At 43.1% G+C, this 22,179-nt stretch overlaps 1 protein-coding gene across 1 annotated transcript in view; it reads left to right on the top strand.

Annotated features, from left to right (window-relative positions):
• Window positions 1-22,179, top strand: part of ALG9 (ALG9 alpha-1,2-mannosyltransferase) — a 114,786-nt gene that overhangs the window by 89,286 nt on the left and 3,321 nt on the right. Inside the window, exon 15 of the mRNA XM_070384232.1 lies at window positions 21,804-21,922. Within this exon, the coding sequence (XP_070240333.1) occupies window positions 21,804-21,922 (119 nt within the window). The remainder of the gene's footprint in view (window positions 1-21,803; window positions 21,923-22,179) is intronic.

Below are 22,179 nucleotides of genomic sequence, written 5' to 3' on the forward strand. Positions count from 1 at the left end.
TGCAAAAGTAACTGTGATTTTTGCATTGTTGAAATTTGCCATTTGATATTGGAATACATTATAAATAAATGTGGTTAAGTTATACATCATTTTAATGCACATTTCTTCATTTTTTTTTGCTAATGACTTAATACTTGCTGTTTATTTTATATTTATTTTAGACTATGGGTGTACTGTTAGACAAAAAGCAAATTTGGGTGATTTTCTTGAGTTCAAAATGGGTCATAAAGAAGCAGAGACAACTTGCAACATCAGCAACACGTTTAGCCCAGGAACTGTTAATGAACATCCAGTGCTGTGGTGGTTCAAGAACTTTTGCAAAGGAGATGAGAGCCTCGAAGATGAGGAGCTTAGTGGCTGGCCTTTACCAATCAGAAGCTGATAATGACACTTGAGAGCCATTATTGAAGCTAATGCTCTTACAACTACACGAGAAGTTGCCGAAGAACTCAGTGTCAACCATTCTATGGTCATTCGGCATTTGAAGCAAATTGAAAAGGGTGAAAAAGCTTGATAAGTGGGTGCCTCATGAACTGACTGGAAATCCAAAAAAATCATTGTTGTGAAGTGTCATCGTCATCTTTTTTTATTCTGTGCAACAACTGCAAACCATTTCTCGATCGAATTGTGACATGTGACAAAAAGTCGATTGTATATGACAACTGGTGATGACCAGCTCAGTGGCTGGACTGAGAAGAAGCTCCAAAGCACTTCCCCAAGACAAACTTGCACCAAAAAAGGTCATGGTCACTGTTTGGGGGTCTACTTTCTGTCTGATCCACTACAGCTTTCTGAATCCCAAGGAAGCCATTATATCTGAGAAGTATGCTCAGTAGATCAATGAGATACACCAAAAACTGCAACATCTCCAGCCACCATTTGTCAATAGAAAGGGCCAGTTCTTCTCCATGACAGTGCCTGACCACAGGTCACACAACCAGTGCTTCAAAAATTGAATGAATTTGGCTTCAAAGTTTTGCTTCATCCTCCATATTCACCTGACCTCTCACCAACTGGCATCTTGACAATTTTTTGCAGGGAGAATGCTTCTACAACCAACAGGATGCAGAAAATGTTTTCTAAGAGTTCATTAAATCCTGAAGAACAGATTTTTATGCTACAGGAAAAAGCAAACTTATTTCTCATTGGCAGAAATGTGTTGATTGTAATGGTTCCTATTTTGATTAATAAGTGTGTGTTTGAGCCTAGTTATTTAAAATTCACGATCCAAAACCGTGATTACGTTTGCACCAACCTAATAACAACCATAAAAGGAGAAATCAACAGTAACACAATAATAGTGCGGAACTTTTAACACCCACTTTCATTAATGGACCAGATGGACTTACTTGATATTTATAGAGCATTCCATCCAAAAGCAGCTGAATACACATTCTTCTCAAGTGCACACAGAATATTCTCCAGGGTTGATCACATTCTGGGCCACAAAACGAGCCTCAGTAAATTCAGGAAAATTGAAATCATGTCAGTCATCTTTTCCAACCACAACACTGTGAAATTAGAAATCAATTACAAGAAAAAAACTGTTAAAAACATAAGCACGTGAAGGCTAAACAATAGGCTAATAAACAACTGATGAATCACTGGAGAAATCAAAGAGGAAATCAGAGAATACCTAGAGACAAATGACCACGAAAACATAATGACCCAAAACCTATGGGATGCAGCAAAAGCAGTTCTCAGAGGGAAGTTTATAGTGATACAATCTTGCCTTGGGAAACAAGAATCTCAAACAACCTAACCTTACATCTAAAGCAACTAGAGAAAGAACAAAGCCCAAAGTTACTAGCAGGAAAGAAATCATAAAGATCAGAGCAGAAATAAATGAAACAGAGATGAAGAAAACAATAGAAAAGATCAATCATCATGTCCTTAAGTGAGTAAGGAGGGAGTGGGGGTAGGCATTGAAGGAGTGGGAGACCATGACAGATGATAGGATCATGACCTGATACTCAAAAACATTGTCAGAATCAGAACAGTAGTAGGAGGGAACTTGAAATTCCCTTTCAAGCAGCAGCAAAGGTATGAATTTCTCTGCATCATACATATTCTTTTGGTGCCTGACTTGTTATTTGATACAGTATTTGGAGAGCAGGTCACTGTCGTGGCTTCATTTTTGAGTTGAGGAAACTATGACGACATGAGATCTGGGCCTGAAAAGATCTGCAGCCCAGGAGGGTCAGTAGTTCCCTAACAGCCTTCCTGTTAACAAAGGGAAGCAATGGGTGACGGATACTGACTAGCAGTACCTTGGTCACAGAATGGGGCAAGGGAGTATTTTTGAAGCAACTTTTTTTTTTTTCCCTTTTGGTCTTAAAGGATTGGAGTGGGAAAAGTTCCTCATCTTCCCATTTCCCCTTTTGGTAGCACGTGGGCCCAGCAGCTGGTAGACATGAACTGAGAGCCTGTTTAAGGCAAAGAAGCCTGATGCTTGTACACTGCTCACCGGAGAACTGGAAATCTCCTGAGGGAAGAGCAGAAGGTGTTGGGCACCTTCTCACCTGCCTTGTGGCGAGCAGAGAGTGACAGAGGTGACCACACTGTCACTCAATGATGTGGCCGAGCATCGCTCCTCCAGGGCCCTCTGTTCAGCACTCTCCTCAGTTACTGGGAGCAGGGGACACATTGGGAGCCCATGAAACATGAGAGCCTTTCCCAGAGATACTATTTGCTGCTCCCCACTGAACATCTGCTTCCCTAAGCAGCTAGATTTTAAGGGCAGAAATAAGGCATAGTTTGACAGACATTTGTATGATAGGCTCAGTTTGATAGACATTCGTTGGCCGTCTTCTGCATATAAGACTTTATAGACTGTGTGCAGACAAGACCACTGCCTTGGGAATTTATAGTTTACCTGGGGAGATGCACCGTAGTTCAGAGAGGTGCTACTGGGGCGTGAGAGGGTGGCGTTAGCTCCAAAAGGCTAGAATGGGTGAGACCAAGGAAGATTCCAAGAGGACATGGCATCTGAAGATTACACTGGCTCCGCTGTGGGAGGTGGACTGGAAGGCGGGATGGTAGGAGGCATTCAAACAAGCTGAGAGGCTATTCTGCTTGACTCGATGAGCCGTGACGAGGAAGTGAACTCAGCTGTAAAGGATGAACGGACTCAGGAGACACATTTTTGCAGAAAAGGATCAGGCCAGAGTTTGGATCCCAGAAGCCCACAATTTTCTCCAGTGGCCTTGATCAAGCGTTTAATATTTTCCTCTGCTCTATTAGAAATGCAGTGCTAGTCGCTGTTACGGTTTTCTTTCTCTAGCTAGGCTGCTCCCTGACCAGAAGCTTTCACACATTGAGCAGCGCTTGCCAGAGAGACAGGACCCTAAGCTTATCCCGCTGTACATCCTGTCTCTCCTCTTGTGTCTCTCCTCTCCTCTCCTCCCTGGTGCCGCTTCATTTAACATCGAGCACACGTCCAGTGGAGGTGGAGGAAAGGAGAAGACCCCTGGAGAATGCCTTCAGAGGTTTTCGATTTCCCATAAGTTGTACTCATTTCCCTAAACTGGCATTCTTTTCATGACCGTGTGCGGAGAAAAAAAAAAAGAAATCTGTTGGTTACAGATTTCTTGAAGATATGCAAAGCATAATGGAAGTTTATTTGAAAGTATGCGAAGTATAATGAAAAGAACAGGAGGTCAGAAGACATGTGCATTCAGTCCTGGTTACTTGCTGTTGTTCGTCTCTGTTCCCACACTTCCACATCAGTAAAACAGAGATAATATTTTATATATTTTATGGGAATGTTGGAAGGATTAAAGGAGAGCTGAAATACGAAAGTGTTTTTAAATTCTAAAGCATTATATAAATATCAGGCCTTCCTATTAATTAGCAGGCTGCCTGAAGCTCTGAAGTTATGCTGATTTTCTGTACATTTCTCTTCCTCAGCCATTCCTAGTATGTACTGACGCAACTGCAAAAACAGCAGGATCTTCCAGCGCCCTTTGCCACAGCAGTGTGTAACTGTCAGCATTGTGACATCTGATGTTGCTGACTTTGGGCCAGTTAAGTTGGGCTGTACTGTGGGAGGCGGTGTGCCTCAGAGATAGCCCTCTGAGGTGGTGCATGAAATGCCCTTGAGAACTCGACCCTGGGATGTCTTTGAGCCTCTCAAATGGGGCTATTACATTTCCTCTGTCTTCATGAAACAATGGTTTTTGTATTTTAGCAATTTATGTAACAGGGAGGAGAATGGCACTATCCACATGTCATAGTCACTCATGTCTTAGACCCTAGATCAGGTGGGCTGCAGGCCTAGCTGTTATCTGGCTCTTCCTGAGGAAGGGTTTTCATGAGCCTGTGACATACCACCACATGATCTTTTTAGAAATGTAAGCAGGTTAGTTTCGCAAATGTTTTAAGTCCCTGAAATTTATTATTTTTAATTTTTGAAAAATCTGTGTATTTTTGGCCGTGCTGGGTCTTTGTTGCTGTGAGGGCTTTTCTCTAGTTGTGGCGAGCAGGGGCCGCTCTGCGGTTGCAGCGTGCAGGCGTCTCAGTGTAGTGGCTCCTCTTGTGGAGCACAGGCTCTCAGGCGCACAGGCTTCGGTAGTTGCGCACGTGGTCTCAGTAGTCGCAGCTCCCAGGCTCTAGAGCACCGGCTCAGTAGTGGTGGCACGTGGAACTTAGCTGCTCTGCGGCATGTGGGATCTCCCCAGACCAGGGATCAAACCCATGTCTCCTGCACTGGCAAGCAGATTCTTTACCACTGAGCCACCAGGGAAGCCCAAGCCCCTGAAATATAAATCTGCTTTCTTTAGAGTTCACTTTGAGATCATTTTTTTCCTTCCTTTATCCATCTCTCTGTCTTTCTAGCCATCTGACACCCACTTAATCAGCAGGTATTTTTGAACAGTGCCAGGAACTGTGATGGATCTTAAGTGTATATGACGGTGAACACAAACTCTCTGTCCTCTTGAGCCCTACAGCATAATGGGGAGGCTAGCATTAAACAAATAACCATCTAGATCAGTCTAGAATTACAGCCCTGTTAGGTACTTTAAGAGAAAAGTACAGGGTGCTCAGAGAGAAGGAGACGCCCCTGGAGTCTGCTTTTAAGTCATGAAGCCAGCTGGTTAAGCAGGTTTGGAAATCAGAAAATATTTATTGAAAAGCTATAATGTTCTTGTCACAGCACTAGATTATTTAGGGATTATGAAAGAAGCAATTAGACACAGATTTTTACCTTTGAATAATTTACAACTTTTGTAGTTCCTTTTGTAAAATTTTGTAGGGATTCCCTGGTGGCCCAGATGGTGAAAAAACAAGAGTCTACCTGCAATGTGGGAGACCCGAGTTGGATCCCTGAGTCAAGAAGATTCCCTTGGAGAAGGAAATGGTAACCCACTCCAGTATTTTTGCCTGGAAAATCCTATGGACAGAGGAGCCTGGGAGGCTATAGTCCATGGGGTTGCAAAGAGTCGGACACAACTGAGGGACTTCACTTTCGCTCTTTGTAGTCACACATAAACACCTTGAAAATAGGACTAAGACCATGTGAAAGTGTTAGTCGCTCAGTTGTGTCTGACTCTTTGTGACCCCATGGACTGTAGCCCCCCAGGCTCCTCTGGCTATGGGATTCTCCAGGCAAGAATACTGGAGTGGGTAGTCATTCTCTTCTCCAGGGGATCTTCCTGACCCAAAGATCGAACCTGGGTCTCCTGCACTGCAGGCAGATTCTTTACCATCTGAGCCGCCAGAGAAGACATTAAGACCATAGAAGGTGCTGGGTGGTGTGCTAAAACTTCAGAGAAAGGAGAGCTCTGTGGAGGTTAGAGTGTACCCTGGAGAAGGTGGTGCTTAGCCGAAGTGTACAAGAAAAAGGATTTGTATTCGTGGTAAAGAGGGCAGAATCATATCTGTAATTCAAGAAGAAGGAATCATGAACACAAGTAGAAAAAGTAAAAGAAGCCTGTTAAAAGAGGGGACCCGAGGGTCCATAGAGGAAAGCTTAATTTACCTCTTTGATTTAAATTTGCTTTTAGTTAGAGTGATCTGTAATATAGTATCCAAATGAGAACACTTTTGAAAGTAAAAGGGACCCTGCCCTGGGTCCCTGGGTGAGTTGAGATAGCTGGTCATCCTGTCGTAATGTGACTGGAATACAAGAGCTTATCCCAGAAAGCAGGACTGGAGAGCGGAGCACATGGTTACAGTCAGTCCATGTCTAGCATCAGGTTTGCCCATAGGTCACTTATTTGATTTAATTTTCAGACGTTGCTTGGTGCCATAGCCTGGATTGGGCCTTAGCTGTCTGAAAGGAAAGCGGTGAGGCTAGTTTGAAGACAGTACCAGCACATAGAAAAATCATACTCTTGAGTGTGTGCCAGGGGAGACTCAACCCCCGGGGAAGCAACCTAAAATTATTAGGACAGTGCTGTGACTGGTGCAAATTTAGGAATTCTAAATATCTATGAATATGTGAAGAGGCGTGTTTTCTGCTGAAATTGTTGGAAGATAAGCAGAGTTTCCTGTTGGACTGTTGGAGAAGGACTCAGAAAGAGGGCTGAACATTGTAAACCTGTCTGGGAGAATGGCCGCCCAGATGCCCACCCATGCTCTTCCAATAAGACTTCTTTGCTTTATCAGAGGACTGGAGAGGCCAGACCACAGTAGATCTTCTTATGTCTAGAAGATCCAGACATAAGATTTTTATTTTTTTAATTTTACTTGGAGCATAATGACTTTACAGTTGTGAGGGTTTTTGCCATATAGCAGTATGAATTAGTCATGGGTATACAAGTGTCCCCTCCATCAGGCACAAGATCTTGATAACCATTTTCTAGTCTCCTCCCACGCATGACTGGTACCAGAGCTGCAACTTCCTCTACCTAAGTTTGCTGTGTCTGTGTCTGGCTAATATTAGCTTTTATCAAACTTCCAAGATATGGGGGCTAAACTCGTTGACATATCACTTTTTAAACCAGACACATTTGTCACCCTTTGGACATCTCATATTACATACTTTCTAAAATGAGCGGATTTTTTTGTTTTCTTTCTTTCTTTGAAGCATGATATAATGGCTACTTGTATAAAATAGTTGGACAAGTGGGTGGATGTAATGGTTACTCTGAGATTCCCCAGGGAGGAGTGAAGGGAGACTGTTGCAATAACTCAGCTGGATGGTGGGTTCCTTTCTAAGGGTGGTGAGAGTGTTTGGCTGAGGGAGTCTGGTGGGGAATGCCTCTCCAGGATGTTGGAGTTGGCCTGCTGAGCAGCAGAGCCTGTTTGTAGCTTTAGAAACAAGTCGGGAGGCCCAGCCACTGCTTTGCAGCCATTTCCCACCCACTTTTTCCTCCTTCGTTGTAGGTCCCTTCTGTTTTGCTGTCTTTGCCTTCACCTTTGATTTTTGGATTGTGATATTTTATTCTTCCCCGTTTTGGAACCTATTGGCCTCATCCAGCTGAATTTTAGGCTTGCCTGACAAGGGATGTGAGATAATTTGGGGACACTTAGTAGGGCAGGATTTCAAAGCCCTGCCCAATGTATCATTACAGGTAGATGCAAGCGAAGAGTTAAACATAATATCTTCAGCTGGTGTGGTAGGGGAGGGGCCTTTACACTCATCAGTGGATTTCTGTAGAGCCAGGTGGGGGTTGTGGCGATAGCACCTGATGCTTGTGTTCTTTCAGTGTCCAGCACAGGATCCTCGTGGAAGTTTTCAGCTGAGACTATTACTTTCCTTTTAGCATCCAGAAAGTGAATCCAGCAGCTGTGAGGCCATGGTGCTGAATCCAGTTTGGTTCTGTGTCATTGTCTCGTGGATAGCAGGCATCATGTCCCAACTCTAACCCCAGCACAAGCAGAACTGTTTCCAAAAGATAAGACGACCATTGGAAGATCACTGTAAAGTGAAAACTAATTGTAAACTCTTGTCCCAGTTATTGCTGCATCCCAAACTTAATGGTATCAAAAGGCAGCAGTAATTTGTTATTGTTTTATCTCATGGTTCTGGGGACTCACTGGGCTCAGTGGGCCATTCCAAGCTTCTCAGTGTTCTTACGCATTGGCCATCAGATGGTGGTTGGCACTGGGGCATTTCAAAGGCTTTGCGTGTGTGTGTGCTTATTAAGTTGCTTCAGTCGTGTCCAACTCTGTGTGACCCTATGGACTGCAGCCTGCCAGGCAACTCTGTTCATGGGATTCTTCAGGCAAGAATACTGAAGTGAGTTGTCATGCCCTCCTCCAGGGGATCTTCCCAACCCAGGGATCAAACTTGCGTCTCTTAAGTCTCCTTCATTGGCAGGCGGGTTCTTTACCACTGGCAGCACCTGGGAAGCCCCTTAAGGGCTTTCCTACACATCTGACAGGGAATGCTGGCTACTGGTTAGCCCCCAGCTGGGACTCTTGGCTGAAACACCTAACGTGGCTTCTCCATGTGGCCTGTGCTTCCTCATAGCATGGTGGCTGTTACCAGGAGCTAGAATCTCAAGAGCAGTGTAGCTTTTATGACCTAGCCTTGGAATTCACACAGCATCACTCCCACCTCATTCTTTTCATTGAAAGGAAGCCAGTCTAATAGCCCATGGTCAAGGGGAGAGGAATTAGATTTCCCCTGTTGATGGGAAGATTGTCAAAGAATTTATGGACATGTTTTTAAAACATCACTACTCTTTTGATGCTATTCTTCATCCAAATTAGACACTTTTTGGAAAAAAAAAACAAAAACCTTTTTTGAAGGCGATTTCTTGCAGAAGAGACATATGGCACCCAAAATAGTCCAGCAGGCTGTTCCCATCTGCAGCTTCTTGCTACCCAGGTGGAAAGGGAGACTGCACCCCCTGGCAGAGTTTGGCTCCAGGCCAGCGGTTGGACATGCTTCACGTGGTGTTCAGATCCTTTCAGTGGAATCGGTTCTCCCTCCTAACCCGTGATGAAGTGCTCCTGTCTGTTCCCCGCACGTCAGTCACAGCATTGCCTTCAGCTCCTTTGTCTTTGCCAAGAATACTGAGAAACTGTAAGGGAAAAGCCGTCAGAGTTTTTGTACTTTTGTAATTCCTTAACTCCTCGTTGTTCTCTTATGCTTTCTCTTTTTTTTACCAGTCTGGGGCTGTCCCTATTTCCTTCTCCCCAGATGGTTTCCTTAGACCCTTCGCCCGGCATCACTACTACCTCAGGCTAGATTTGGCTTCAGAACACACTCTGTTTGCCCATTGTACTCTTGACTGCTTAATCATTGTCTACTGACACTTGCAGGAGAATAAACCCTTTTCTTTTTTTCCCGAAGCTCGGAGGGTCTACTTTGCCTTGTTGTGAAGTTAGTTCTCTGGAGACAGACTGTCTGAGCCTCATGTCCATGATGCAAGAGCCTCTCAGGCTTGAAGCATGCATATGTACAGTGTCTTAGAACTGCACCACTTTCTGCTAGCTTAGGCCAGGCAACTGGCATCATCAGAGACATGTATTCTCAGTTTCTTGAGAGTTAGAACATCTCTTGTTGACTCTCACAACTCCTAGCACATATTAGGGTCTTAGAAAATATTTATCAATTATCTGACATTGCATAAAGGGAAACGATGAAATAGAATTTCTTCAGAAGCTTCTCATGCCCTTGTGTGTGCTTGTGTGCTTAGTCACTCAGTCGTGTCCGACTCTTGCGACCCATGGACTGTACCCTGCCAGGCTCCTCTGTCCATGGGATTCTCCAGGCAAGAAAAATGGAGTGGATTGCCAGTTCCTTCTCCATCTCATGCCCTTATTTGGTAAAATAAAGATCGATGAGTAGCTGATTGGCTTCTATTTCCTATCTGCTGGAGTGCTCCTTCTTAAGAACCAGGCTCCACCCCTTAAGAAAATCCATAGACTGTGTGCAGAGAGGAGCCCACACGAAGGAGTCCTCAGGCCTGTAGCATTAGCTGAACTCGCAGCCCACGGCTGGCCATAAGCATTCCAGACAAAGCCCAGTGAAACAGAAAGCCCATCAGTCAGCCACAGATTTGAGAGAAATAATAGATGGCTTTTTTTTTTTTAAGCTGGAAAAAAAAAAAAAAAAAAAAGATTGTTGAGTTATTTCAGAGTATACTCATTATTTCCCCTCTGTAAAACTTGCCAGAACCGTCAGCCGGCTGTGGCCTCCAGTGCCGCTTACTGTTTGTCACAGAGAAGTAGCTCAGACGAGGGTCCAGAGAGTAGGGGCAGACCCCTTCCTGAACACCATTCAGTGTCTTCTGCACAGTGGATGGAGCACGTGGTACCTTAACATCTCAGGAGCTATCAGATGGGAAAGGGCCGCTCACGAGCTTTTCTCCAGCAAACTTAATGGGACTGAAGGTCAGAAAATGACCGCTTGCTTAATACCAATTCTTTCTCAATCCCCTCATGCTGAATATTGGTGAAAGGTGACTGGTCAAGAGGTTATACTGTCCAGAGGTTATACTGATTGGCCAAGGCCGCACGTCAGTGAAATGATCCACCCCGTACACGTGTCTCACAGTGACATGATCCCCGTTTGTGCCTCAGCAAGCTTCCAGGTCGTTACCCAGTGTGGATTTGGAGGTCGCTGCTGAAGAGCCAAAACCGTGAATGTGTTCATTGAATGTTCAGGGTCTGTGGACATGCCCTCTGAAAACAGGGTCATTCTGGTCACATGGGTAATGACGATTTAGCAGATTTTGTGTAAACTGAAACCCGAAGAGGTTTCTTGACCTTTTGCATGAACATTCTCTTTGCTAGGTAGGAAATGGCAGGGCGCAAGTAGTCCTGTGTCTCTGGGGTACAGAATGAGAGGCTGGAGGGGGTCACAGACGAGGCCATAAAGGAAGTAGGAACCAGAAGATGACATGAATGTCATGTCATAATGGATTTGAGCGCTTTTCTCCTCTTTATCAGAGTCTTGCACATTCTCCATGGTCTTGTCTCTTGTCTCTCCTCTTCCTGTCCTTCCAGTCGCTGTCGGTTCCCCCAGCTATTATTTTACTGACATTTAGGCCATTTGTGTTGTACAGTTTGTGTCCCACAGGTATCTCTCATCTAGTTTATATCATATTTTGTTTTATAAACCCTGGATATGTGAAGCCTCCTTCCCACCCAAAAAAAGATTAAAACTTTTTAGGAAAGAAAAGAATACCCTCTCTTTTGATATGGACGCCCTCTGCATCTCCCTTGGGCGCTAACATCCCACCACAGCTTCCCATTCCCCGTGTGCGCTCCAAAGACTCCCACTTTGCTCCGCCCTGCCCAGTGGCTTTAGGACTGAATTGTTTGGGAAGAGAAGAGGAAGAGCCTCACATTATTTTTTCCTTAATATATATACATATTTTATTGACGTATAGTTGACTTAACGGTGTTTCAGGTGCACAGCAAGCTGATTCAGTTATACAGATACACATATGTGATTTTTGAAATTCATTTCCATTACCGTTTATTACAAGATATAACTGCAGTTCCCTGTGCCATACAGTTAACCTTTGTTGCTTGTTGCATATCTATTTTTTTTAAAGTAGAAGTCTTGCATTCTATTCATTACTAAGTCAAGCCAGTGGAATCAAAATGTCATAAATTTTTTAATTAGGCAAAAATTCATAAGTTTTCTAGAATATATATATTACACATTCTCTCTCTCTCTATATATATATATGTATACAAAAGCTTTTCTACAACACTCGGTAAAGGCTTGAGAAAGAACAGCAAAAAAGAAAAGGAGAGATGGAGAAATTGGAAAATATAAACTAAATAAAATGAGAGCACTGACTATGAAATGGAAAAAGTGAAACAAACTAGATAAAAGTAAAAGATCATCAGATAGTCCAGCTGCTTTTAGACATGGCTGCTCATTAGAAACATATCTGGAGCTTTAGAGTGAAAAAGCAATACCTGGGCATTTGTGTTTTTCAAAAAACTCCAAGATAATTCTGATACACATCTGGATTTTGAAAAGCAATTACAGGTTTTCTATTAAATGGTAGTTTTGGTAATATAGAATTCTGTTTTTTTCTGTTGACCAATCATGATGCAGTGGTATTGAGAAATACTTACATAATCACAATAGTAAAGGATGTTTATCAGCCTTTTCACAATCAATAACCAGAGAAAAAATAAAAGAATTATATTTACAAACCATAATGGGAACGTAATTAACCTAACAATATAGAATAATTACATACAGTTTGGGGGGGGGGTCAAGCAGAGTAATATGGTAAGTAGAAGTGCATACATGTACATGTTTTCAAATGCCCAGCCAGTCTATGTCTTTTGGTTGGGGCATTTAATCCATTTACATGTAAGATAATTATCCATATATATGATCCTTTTATCACTTTCTTATTTGTTTTGGGTTTATTTTCTGTAGGTCTTTTCCTTCTCGTTTCCTGCCTTAAGAAGTTCCTTTAGCATTTGTGGTAAAGCTGGTTTGATGGTGCTGAATTCTCTTAGCTTTTGATTGCTGGAAAGCTTTTGATTTCTCCATCAAATGTGAAGGACAGTCTTGCTAGGTAGAGTATTCTTGGTTGTAGGTTCTTCACTTTCACCACTTTAAATACATTCATGCCATTCTCTTCTGGCTTGTAGAGTTTCTATTGAGAAATCAGCTGACAGCCTGATGGGCGTTCCCTTGTATGCTATTTGTCATTTTTCCCCTGTTGCTTTTAATATTTTATCTCTGTCTTTAATTTTTGTCAGTTTGATTACTGTGTGTCTCGGTGTGTTCCTCCTTGGGTTTATCCTTCCTGGGACTCTGTGCTTCTTGGACTTGACTATTTCCTTTCCCCTGTTCAGGAAGTTGTTCAGCTATTATCTCTGCAAATATTTTCTCAGGTCCTTTCTCTCTCTCTTTTCCTTCTGGGACCCCTATAATGCAAATGTTGGGTGTGTTCAATGTTGTCCCAGAGGTCTCTTAGACTGTCTTCATTTCTTTTCATTCTTTTTTCTATATTCTGTTCTGTGGCAATGATTTCCACCATTCTGTCCTCCAGGTCATTTGTCCGTCCTTCTGCCTCAGTTATTCTGCTATTAATTCTTTCTAGTGTATTATTCATCTCTGTTTGTTTGTTCTTTAGTTCTTCCAGGTCTTTGGTAAACATTTCTTGCATCTTCTCAATCTTCGCCTCCACTCTTTTCCCAAGATCCTAGATCATCTTCAGTATCATTATTCTAAATTATTTTTCTGGAAAGTTGCCTATCTCCACTTCATTTAGTTGTTTTTCTGGGATTTTATCTTGTCCTTTTATCTGGGACATAACTTTCTGCTTTTTCACTGTGATTATTGTTGCTGTTCAAGCATTCAGTCATGTCCGACTCTTTGTGACCCCATAGACCAGCATGCCAGGCTTCCCTCTCCTTCACCGTCTCTTGTAGCTTGGTCAAACTCATGTCTTTTGAGTTGGTGATGCCATCCAACCATCTCATCCTCTGTCGTCCCATTCTCCTCCTGCCTTCAGTCTTTCCCAGCATCAGAGTCTTTTCTAATGAGTCAGTTCTTCACATCAGGTGGCCAAAGTATTGGAGCTTCATTGTGATTAACTTTCTGTAATATGATTTTTGTTTTAGCTGCTGTGAGACTGTGCTTCGTGCTTCTTCTGTCTGCCCTCTGATGGCTGAGGCTGAGAGGCTTGTGTTATCTTCTTGATGGGAGAGACTGGCAATGGGAAAAACTGGGTCTTGCTCTGGTGGGCAGGACCTTGCTCAGTAAAGCTCTAATCTATTTATCTGCTGATGGCTGGGGTTGCACTCCCTCCCTGGCAGTTGTTTGGTCTGAGGCAACCCAGCCCTGGGGTCTACAGGCTCTGTGGTCGGGTTAATGGCAACCTCCAAGAGGGCTAATGCCAAGGGGGACCTTGTAGGGCTGCTGTTGCCAGTGCCCCTGTCCCTGTGGCGAGCCCCTGCCAATCCATGCCCCCACAGGATGCCCTCCAACACTAGTAGGTAGTTTTGTTCAGTCTCCTGTGGGGTCAGTGCTCCTTTCCTCTGGGACTTGGTGTATGCAAGATTTTATTTGTGCCCTGCAAGCCTGGAGTCTGATTTCCCCAGTCCTGTGGAAGTCCTATAATCAAGTCCTGCTGGCCTTCAAGTTCAGATTCCCTGGGGATTCCCAGTCCCCTTGTCAGATCCCCAGGCTGGGAAGACTGACATGGGATTGAGAACCTTCACAACGTGGGAGAACTTCTTTGGTATTTATTGTTCTCCAGTTTGTGGGTCACCACCCAGCAGGTATGGGGTTTGGTTTTATTGTGATTGTGCCCCTCCTACCATCTTTCAGCAGCTTCTTTGTCTTTCGTAGTGGGATGTCTTTTTCTGTTGGGTTCCAGCATCCTCCTGTCAATGGTTGTTCAACAGCTAGTTGTGATTTTGGTGCTCTCTCAGGAGATGAACACATGTCCTTCTCCTTGGCCATCTTGAACCGGAAGCCTAATGAGCCTGTTCTAAAAGCTGCAGTACAGCAGTTGGTCAGAGTAAGTTCTGTCTTCAAGGGCCTGGCATTCCAGGGAAACATTAACATACATGTTTCTCTACTTTGGAAAATAGGTAAGTGTTACCTCTATCTTTCCAGTAGTTAAGTATGGATGTGAGAGTTGGACTGTGAAGAAAGCTGAGCACCAAAGAATTGATGCTTTTGAACTGTGGTGTTGGAGAAGACTCTTGAGAGTCCCTTGGACTGCAAGGAGATCCAACCAGTCCGTCCTAAAGGAGATCAGCCCTGGGATTTCTTTGGAAGGAATGATGCTAAAGCTGAAACTCCAGTACTTTGGCCACGTCATGTGAAGAGTTGACTCATTGGAAAAGACTCTGATGCTGGGAGGGATTGGGGGCAGGAGGAGAAGGGGACGACAGAGGATGAGATGGCTGGATGGCATCACCAACTCGATGGACATGAGTCTGAGTGAACTCCGGGAGTTGGTGATGGACAGGGAGGCCTGGCGTGCTGCGATTCATGGGGTCGCAAAGAGTCGGACACAACTGAGCGACTGAACTGAACTGAACCTCTGTCTTATCATGAGGGTAATGTCTCTCACCACATTTTCTATTAAAGAATATTAAAGATCAGCCACATTTTTGCTGCATTATCAGCCTTCTGAGCAGTTCTTAAACTGCTTGATATGAGACTCAGGACTGGCCATGGCTAAGAGTAAATCTTGAGGGAATTGTGAGATTCTCTTCAGAACTAAAGACTTGTCTGAAAGGCCAGCTCTGTTCTGAGGGTTGTGGAAGTCTGTCACTGAGCTAAGTGCAGGAGAATAAGAGACAGAGACAAAAACAAAAAGAGAAGGAACTAGCTTTGAAAAAGAAAGAGAACTGGCAGGGAGCCCAGGCTGCAGGTTCACAGGAATAAGCAATGTTTGGATGGACGGGTGGATGAATGGATGGAGAGACAGACAAAAATCATGGAGACAGCCTGAGTACTTAAGATGTTTTCTCTTTAAAATTAAAAATTGACCCAGCATTTGCGTCGGGCCTGTTGCACTGGTGACGTCAGGGACTGGCAGGCAGTCTTCCACGGACGTCAGCAAGAGCAGATTGAAATCGCCACAGCAGAGTGCCCCCCAGCCCTGATAAATAGGGCTGATAATTGAATTAGAAAACATTCTGAGCTGTCGGCTAATTATGCCATTCAGGGGTCGTTTTGTCCATGTCTGTTTCATCCTTGAATTGCTTGAGTGACTTTCTCACTGGGAGGGGAAGTGCTTCAGTGTCCGTTTAGCGCCTTCCTAATTTATGCTGCCTGTGCTTTCTGGGGCAGTGCTTTGGCATTTCACGTTATTACACACACTGTTACATGAGTTTCGATCAGGATTAGTCTGGTTCTGACTTGTGATTCAGTCTGATCTTTGTTTCCATGAGTATGAATGTGTGCGTTTGCACATTATTCCAATGCTCAACTGCTCTCTTCTTTCACAGAGACAAATAACCGATTTGTTCTTCCAGCAACCATATAATGATTTGAACAGCCCCAGTTGTGCTTGATTTAGTAAAGCTACAGATGAGAAAGAAATTAATCTAGAAGAGCAGCCATAGTATTAAAAGTGAAGAATTCAAGCCAACTTGCTCTTTTGGCTAAAAAGAAAAAACAAAAACACAGACTCTTCCCATCCCAGCACAGAAGTGTTTGTGTTGATTGTTTACTCATTTCATCCACTGGAAGAAAGTAGAGGCTTTACATGTTAAAGACAGATAATTAAAAATCATAAGCAAAATCTGCAGGAGAAAGGAAGATTCATCTTCAAACAAGGATTTTTCCAGTACCAAATTTGGATTATAAATTTTTCTTAACTTTTCCTTATATTTAGTTCTCACCTTTAATATAGCTTTGTGTTCAGGTCTAACTAGAAATGCCTCCATGCTTCTTGAACACATTATCTAGAATCTGATGCCAAATTTTTTATGCTTGCACGCAGAGGAAGCTTGGGAGAATCCCAGTTCTTCTTGGGTCTCTTGATGTATCTGAGTCAGATACATGCTTGTCCCTAGCAATGTATTATTCCAAACCACACATTCAATGGGACTTTGAAATCATAGTAGGAAAGAACTGGTAATTTTGAGAAACTTGAAAGGAGGCTGGTGTGGGGAGAGTGTAGTGGGCAAGGAAGAAAATGGTACAAGGTGAAGAGAGACAGGTTAGCGAGGGCTAGATCTCCTTCAGCTTGTAGATCATTACAGAGTCTGGATTTTGTTCAAGCCGTTTTCCAATTGTTGCTGAGTAGACAGAGAATTTAATCTGAGATGCCTATAGATTTGGTTATAGATCAGCAAGTTTTTTTTTTTTTTTTTTGCTTAGTATACCTTGAAATGTTGAATGGGTCAAATAAAATAATGTATAATAAATGCTTCTTCCACACTTATGCAACCCTCAGTGTTTTTTTTATCCTCTCTTCTGAATATGTGTATTATCACTTTGAACTTCTATATTAGCTATTTTTATTTAGTATTTGCCATATTATAGTTGGGCTTCCCTGGTGGCTCAGATGGTAAAGAATCTGCCTGCAACGCAGGAGACTCGGGTTCAATCCGTGGGTTAGGAAGATCCCTGGAGAAGAGAATGGCTACTCACTCCAATATTCTTGCCTGGAGGATTCCATGGACAGAGAAGCCTGGCAGGGTCGCAAAGAGTCAGACATGACTGATCAACTAACACAGAGACATATTGTATATCACTCATAATCTCTTTCTTCCAACTGTAGATTATTAGCTCTTTGAGAACAGAGGCTTTTGTGTCTTCAGGGCCAGCACACAAAGCCATACACGTAGCAAGCACATAGGGTTTTTATGTTTGTTCATTTTAAGGATTTGAGGTTTCCTCTCTTTAAAACATTGTCTCAGTTCAGTTTAGTCACTCAGTCATGTCCGACTCTTTGTAACCCCCATGGACTGCAGCATGCCAGGCTTCCCTGTGCTTCCCCATCTCCCTGAAGTTGCTCAAACTCATGTCTGTTGAGTCGGTGATGCCATCCAACCATCTCATCCTCTGTCGTCCCCTTCTCCTGCCATCAGTCTTTCCCAGCATCAAGGTCTTTTCTAATGAGTCACCTCTACGTGTCAGGTGGCCAAAGTATTGGAGTTTCAGCTTCAGCATCCATGCTTCCAATGAATATTCAGGGTTGATTTCCTTTAGGATTGACTGGTTTGATCTCCTTGCAGTCCAAGGAACTCTCAAAGAGTCTTCTCCAACACCACAGTTCAAAAGCATCAATTCTTCAGCATTCAGCCTTCTTTATGGTCCAACTCTCACATCCATACATGACTACTGGAGAAGCCATAGCTTTGACTATATGGACCTTTGTCAGCAAAGTAATGTCTCTTTTTTAATACGCTGTCTAGCTTGTCATAGCTTTAAAAATTATTACAAGTTAAATATCTCTTTTGTTTGTGTTTGAATTTTTCTATTGTAACAAATGGTAAAGTAGGTTGTTTTTAAAAAAGCATTATGGTGCAAAGTACAAAATGAAAATCATGTGCTATGTCATAGAGACAGCATAATTTCTGTTTTATCGGTATTGTTAAAACTGCTTCTCCAAGTGGTTCTTGCAGGTTTCCACTTTTACTGGCAGTATCGGGTTCCTCCTTCCTCCCCAGGGTTTGATACTGTCATACTTCTCAGCTTTGCAAACCTGATTGTTGAAAAATTATATCTAGATTTATGTTTCCCTGATTACTAGTAAAATTGAACATCATTTCATATGGTTATTGCAGTCCCATAAGCAAGAATACTGGAGTGGGTTTGCCATTCCCTCCTGTAGGGGATCTTCCTGATCCAGGGATAGAACCTGTGTGTCTTGTGTCTCCTGCATTGGCAGGTGGATTCTTTAATGCTGCGCCACCCAGGAAGCCCCAATACATGTTACTTGCTCAGTAGTGTCCAACTCTGTGACCCCATGGACTGTAGCCCACCAGGCTCCCCTGTCCATGGAATTCTCCAGGCAAGAAACTGGAATGGGTTACCATTCCCTTCTCCAGGGGATCTTCTTGACCCAGGGATCAAACCTGGGTCTCCTGCATTGCAGGCAGATTCTTTACCATCTGAGCCACCAGGGAAGCCCAGCCCATATATATATATATAATTTATATATTCTAGATACCCTTCCTCTGTTATGTATATGGTAAATATTTTGTCCCAGTCTCCATTATTCTTTTACCTTTGTTTCAGCTTGCCTTTTGCATTCAGCAGTAATGCATAGTGACCCTTCTTCTATTTTAGGGAGGTCAGTATTTTTGATGATAACATGTCCCATGTATCACCCTGGATGGTTTCCTGAAATGATCTCTTTCAGAATTCCTTGTGAGACCAAGGAGTTAGCATAGAAATAGCATAGAAATAGTCGTCACCACATACTGTCTTGTCTTCACCAGGTACTGTCTTGGTCTGTAAAAGGGCCTATAACCCCTTTTGTTTTCATATTTTTAAATTATTTTATAAATAACATAAAAGTAATAACGGAAGGATAGTTTTAAAAAACATCATTTGAAATTTTTGTAAGAATTGGAATGTAGCAACCCCAATCTTTATTCCATGTTTTCCTGCTTTTGAATATATATACCTGAAATAGGCCTCTCTGGTGGCTCAGAAAAAAAAGGTAAAGAATCCGCCTGCAATGCAGGAGACCCAGGTTCCATCCCTGGGTCAGGAAGATCCCCTGGAGAAGGGAATGGCAACCCACTCCAGTACTCTTGCCTGGAAAATTTCATGGACAGAGGAGACTGGCAGGCTACAGTCCATGGGGTCGCAAAGAGTCGGACACGACTGAGCACACTCACATGTGCACATTCACGCATGCGCGCACGCACACGCACACATACACGCTGTCATCATCAGAGTCTCGAGTGCTGCTGTCTCCGCATTCATCTTCTGATTTGTCTAATTATGAAGTGTCTTCCTCTGTTGATTTTCTTCTCATTGGCATTATGGACAGAAAATTTTTAAATTCTGAACTCTCAGCTGTGCTCAATTAAAGCTAAATGCAGGCTGCAAAGATAGTGTCACAAATCTTTTGTACCTTATTGAAAGATGGTGCATACTTTGAACAATGCAGTGAAAAAATGGAAGGATAATGTAATTATATCATTTTTGCATAATCCTTTTTGGGGATGTCATCATTCTTTTTCTTATCATTTGTCTGTCTTTTTTTTTTTTTTTAAGCATAGTTGTAAATAATCCAAGATATAGAGGGGAAAAAAGACCACGAAAATTCTTTAATATAGTTTAAATTTATAAAAGGTTATAATGGTCCCATATGGTAGTTACATGATAGAATGAGTTTTATTCTATTTTTGAAAATAAGTATAATTTTCCTTTCTTCTTTGGAAGACTCCAAGAAGAATAAAATTACAAAATAATGATCTTTCCAAGTCGTAAGGAGTCGTTCCAAAAAGAAAGTAAAAAAAGTAAAATAGGGCCCATTGGACCTGATGTTATACCAAGGGGTGAGTTGACTGGAGACATGTACTGACTGTACTAGTGAAGCTTTTAGCGTGGAGTCACCTGGAATGGAAATGATGCTTCATTCAGTTTAGCCTTTCTTTACTACACTGAAGCCTGCGGGACTTTGTTCCAGCTTACAGCGTTCTGTCCTGACCTTCCCCTTATCTATGCAGCGTGGACAGAAAGAAGAAAAATTAGCTTCTTTTTTGACTGAGGTAGGTGCTTCCTCCTCCTGTTCATTTCTTTGCAGAGGCCCTGCTTTATCTCGTGTGTCTCTCTGCTAAGCCTCTTTTCTCTATCAAAGCCCTTGAGCTGTTAGCTGTTGAAGTGAAGTGAATCTCTGCTGAGCACAGCGCACGGCCAGCATCCCAGTTGGGAAGGATCTCTAGGAGGTGTGTATGCCAAGCACGGTACCATTGTGTGCAGGCATCGCGGGCGTCTGCCAAACTCAGAAGTAGGCTGCCAGTACAAATGCCACGTTGACATGACATTTACAAGTTGAGAGTCTGGAAAAGGACTGGCAGTGGAGCACCCTTCAGCTACCTCATTTAGGTTGGCAGTTTCTGGGCCAACTTTTGGTTTTTTGACTCAGGAATCGTAGTCAAGAAGTAATACCGCATATAGAATTTAAAACTATCACTGCCACTTTTTCTAGGAAATGATGAATCTTGTTAGCCTGTCTCCTGGGATGCAGGATAAACCAGAGTGGTAGGAGTGCAGAGTCTGGAATCAAATCTGAACCTGAATGAGGGCTTTATCACTTACTGTGTGACCCTGCTCAAGCTACTTAATCTGTGTGTCTCACTTTCCCATCTATAAAATAGAAGTAATATCACTTTCCACATAGGTTTGTTGGATGGATTAAATAGTATCTGAAAAAGTGTAAGCACTTCCCCCAGGGCTTGTTCAATGCTGCTGCTGCTGCTGCTAAGTCATGTCAGTCGTGTCCGACTCTGTGCGACCCCATAGATGGCAGCCCACCAGGCTCCACTGTCCCTGGGATTCTCCAAGCAAGAACACTGGAGTGGGTTGCCATTTCCTTCTCCAATGCATGAAAGTGAAAAGTGAAAGTGAAGTCGCTCAGTCGTGTCCGACTCTTAGCGACCCCATGGACTGCAGCCTACCAGGCTCCTCCATCCATGGGATTTTCCAGGCAAGAGTACTGGAGTGGGGTGCCATTGCCTTCTCCGTGTTCAATGCTAGGTATTCAATAAATGTGAGATATTTTTCATATTCTTTAGAAATTAGTGAGCCATTCAGGGTTTTAGCTGTTCCTATCTATATTTCAGTATAAAGAGAAAAGACTGGACTCTGTCTTTGACTTGAGAATCGCCAGAACAGTATGCACAGGAAGCCAAGAACATAGTTTTTTCTTCACCTCTCTAGGAAAACTTAGAGCTGGAATCAGGATCATTTGAGCATTTAGCATCTCTGCAGTCTCTGGGGTACACAAACTCTTGAGGTGTTAAGAATATATTTCCGTAATAACATTTCTTTGACTGAATTAGAACTTTTCAATGGCAAATTCTAAGCAGACCTAGAGCTATTCTGAAAGATATCCTGTGGCTTATTAGCGAGACTACCGAGACTGTCGTTTGGGTTCAGGCAAGAAGGTACTTGGTCTTTTTTTCTTTTGGCTGTGCTGGGTCTTCATTGTGGCGCATAGGCTTAGCTACTCCTAGACATGTGGGACCTAATTCCCTGAGCAGGGCTCGAACCCACATCCCCTGCAATAGAAGGTGGGCTCTTCACCACTGGACCACCAGGGAAGTCCCAGTACTTGGTTTTGATTAAGTCTTTTATCAAGATCTAGTAGCTAAGTACAGCTTATGTAAAATATAACCCTCACCATAGCATTTTATTCATTTCCTTTAATCAGTACCATGAGTAAATTCTCTCAAATGCTAAGATTCTGTCTTTTTTCTCTCTTGTTTTTCAGGTCTTCAAGGTTGTTGCGGGCATTCTACGTTCCCTTCCTGTCAGATCAGTATACAGTGTATGCAAACTATACCATCCTCAAACCCCGGAAAGCAAAGCAAACCAGGAAGAGAAGCGGAGGTTAGCATCATGCCTGTGGTCCCAGAGAACTCCCATCCTGTCCACTGGGGATCCCACTGACAGGACACCCTCCAAGCCACCGCTTGTACTGTGTGTAATAAAGGCGTGTGACACGAATGCTGGAGTCTGGGTGCTTTGGGCCGGTCAGTCAGTCACGCTCACTCCTTGCCTGTGTCTGCTCTGCATGTGCGCCTTGTACAGCCAGACGCAGACAGGCCCTGCAGTCCAGGCAGATACGCTGCTCCGCATCTCACTGT

Source organism: Bos mutus, chromosome 15, assembly GCF_027580195.1.
Source record: "Bos mutus isolate GX-2022 chromosome 15, NWIPB_WYAK_1.1, whole genome shotgun sequence".
Taxonomy (NCBI): Eukaryota; Metazoa; Chordata; class Mammalia; order Artiodactyla; family Bovidae; genus Bos; species Bos mutus.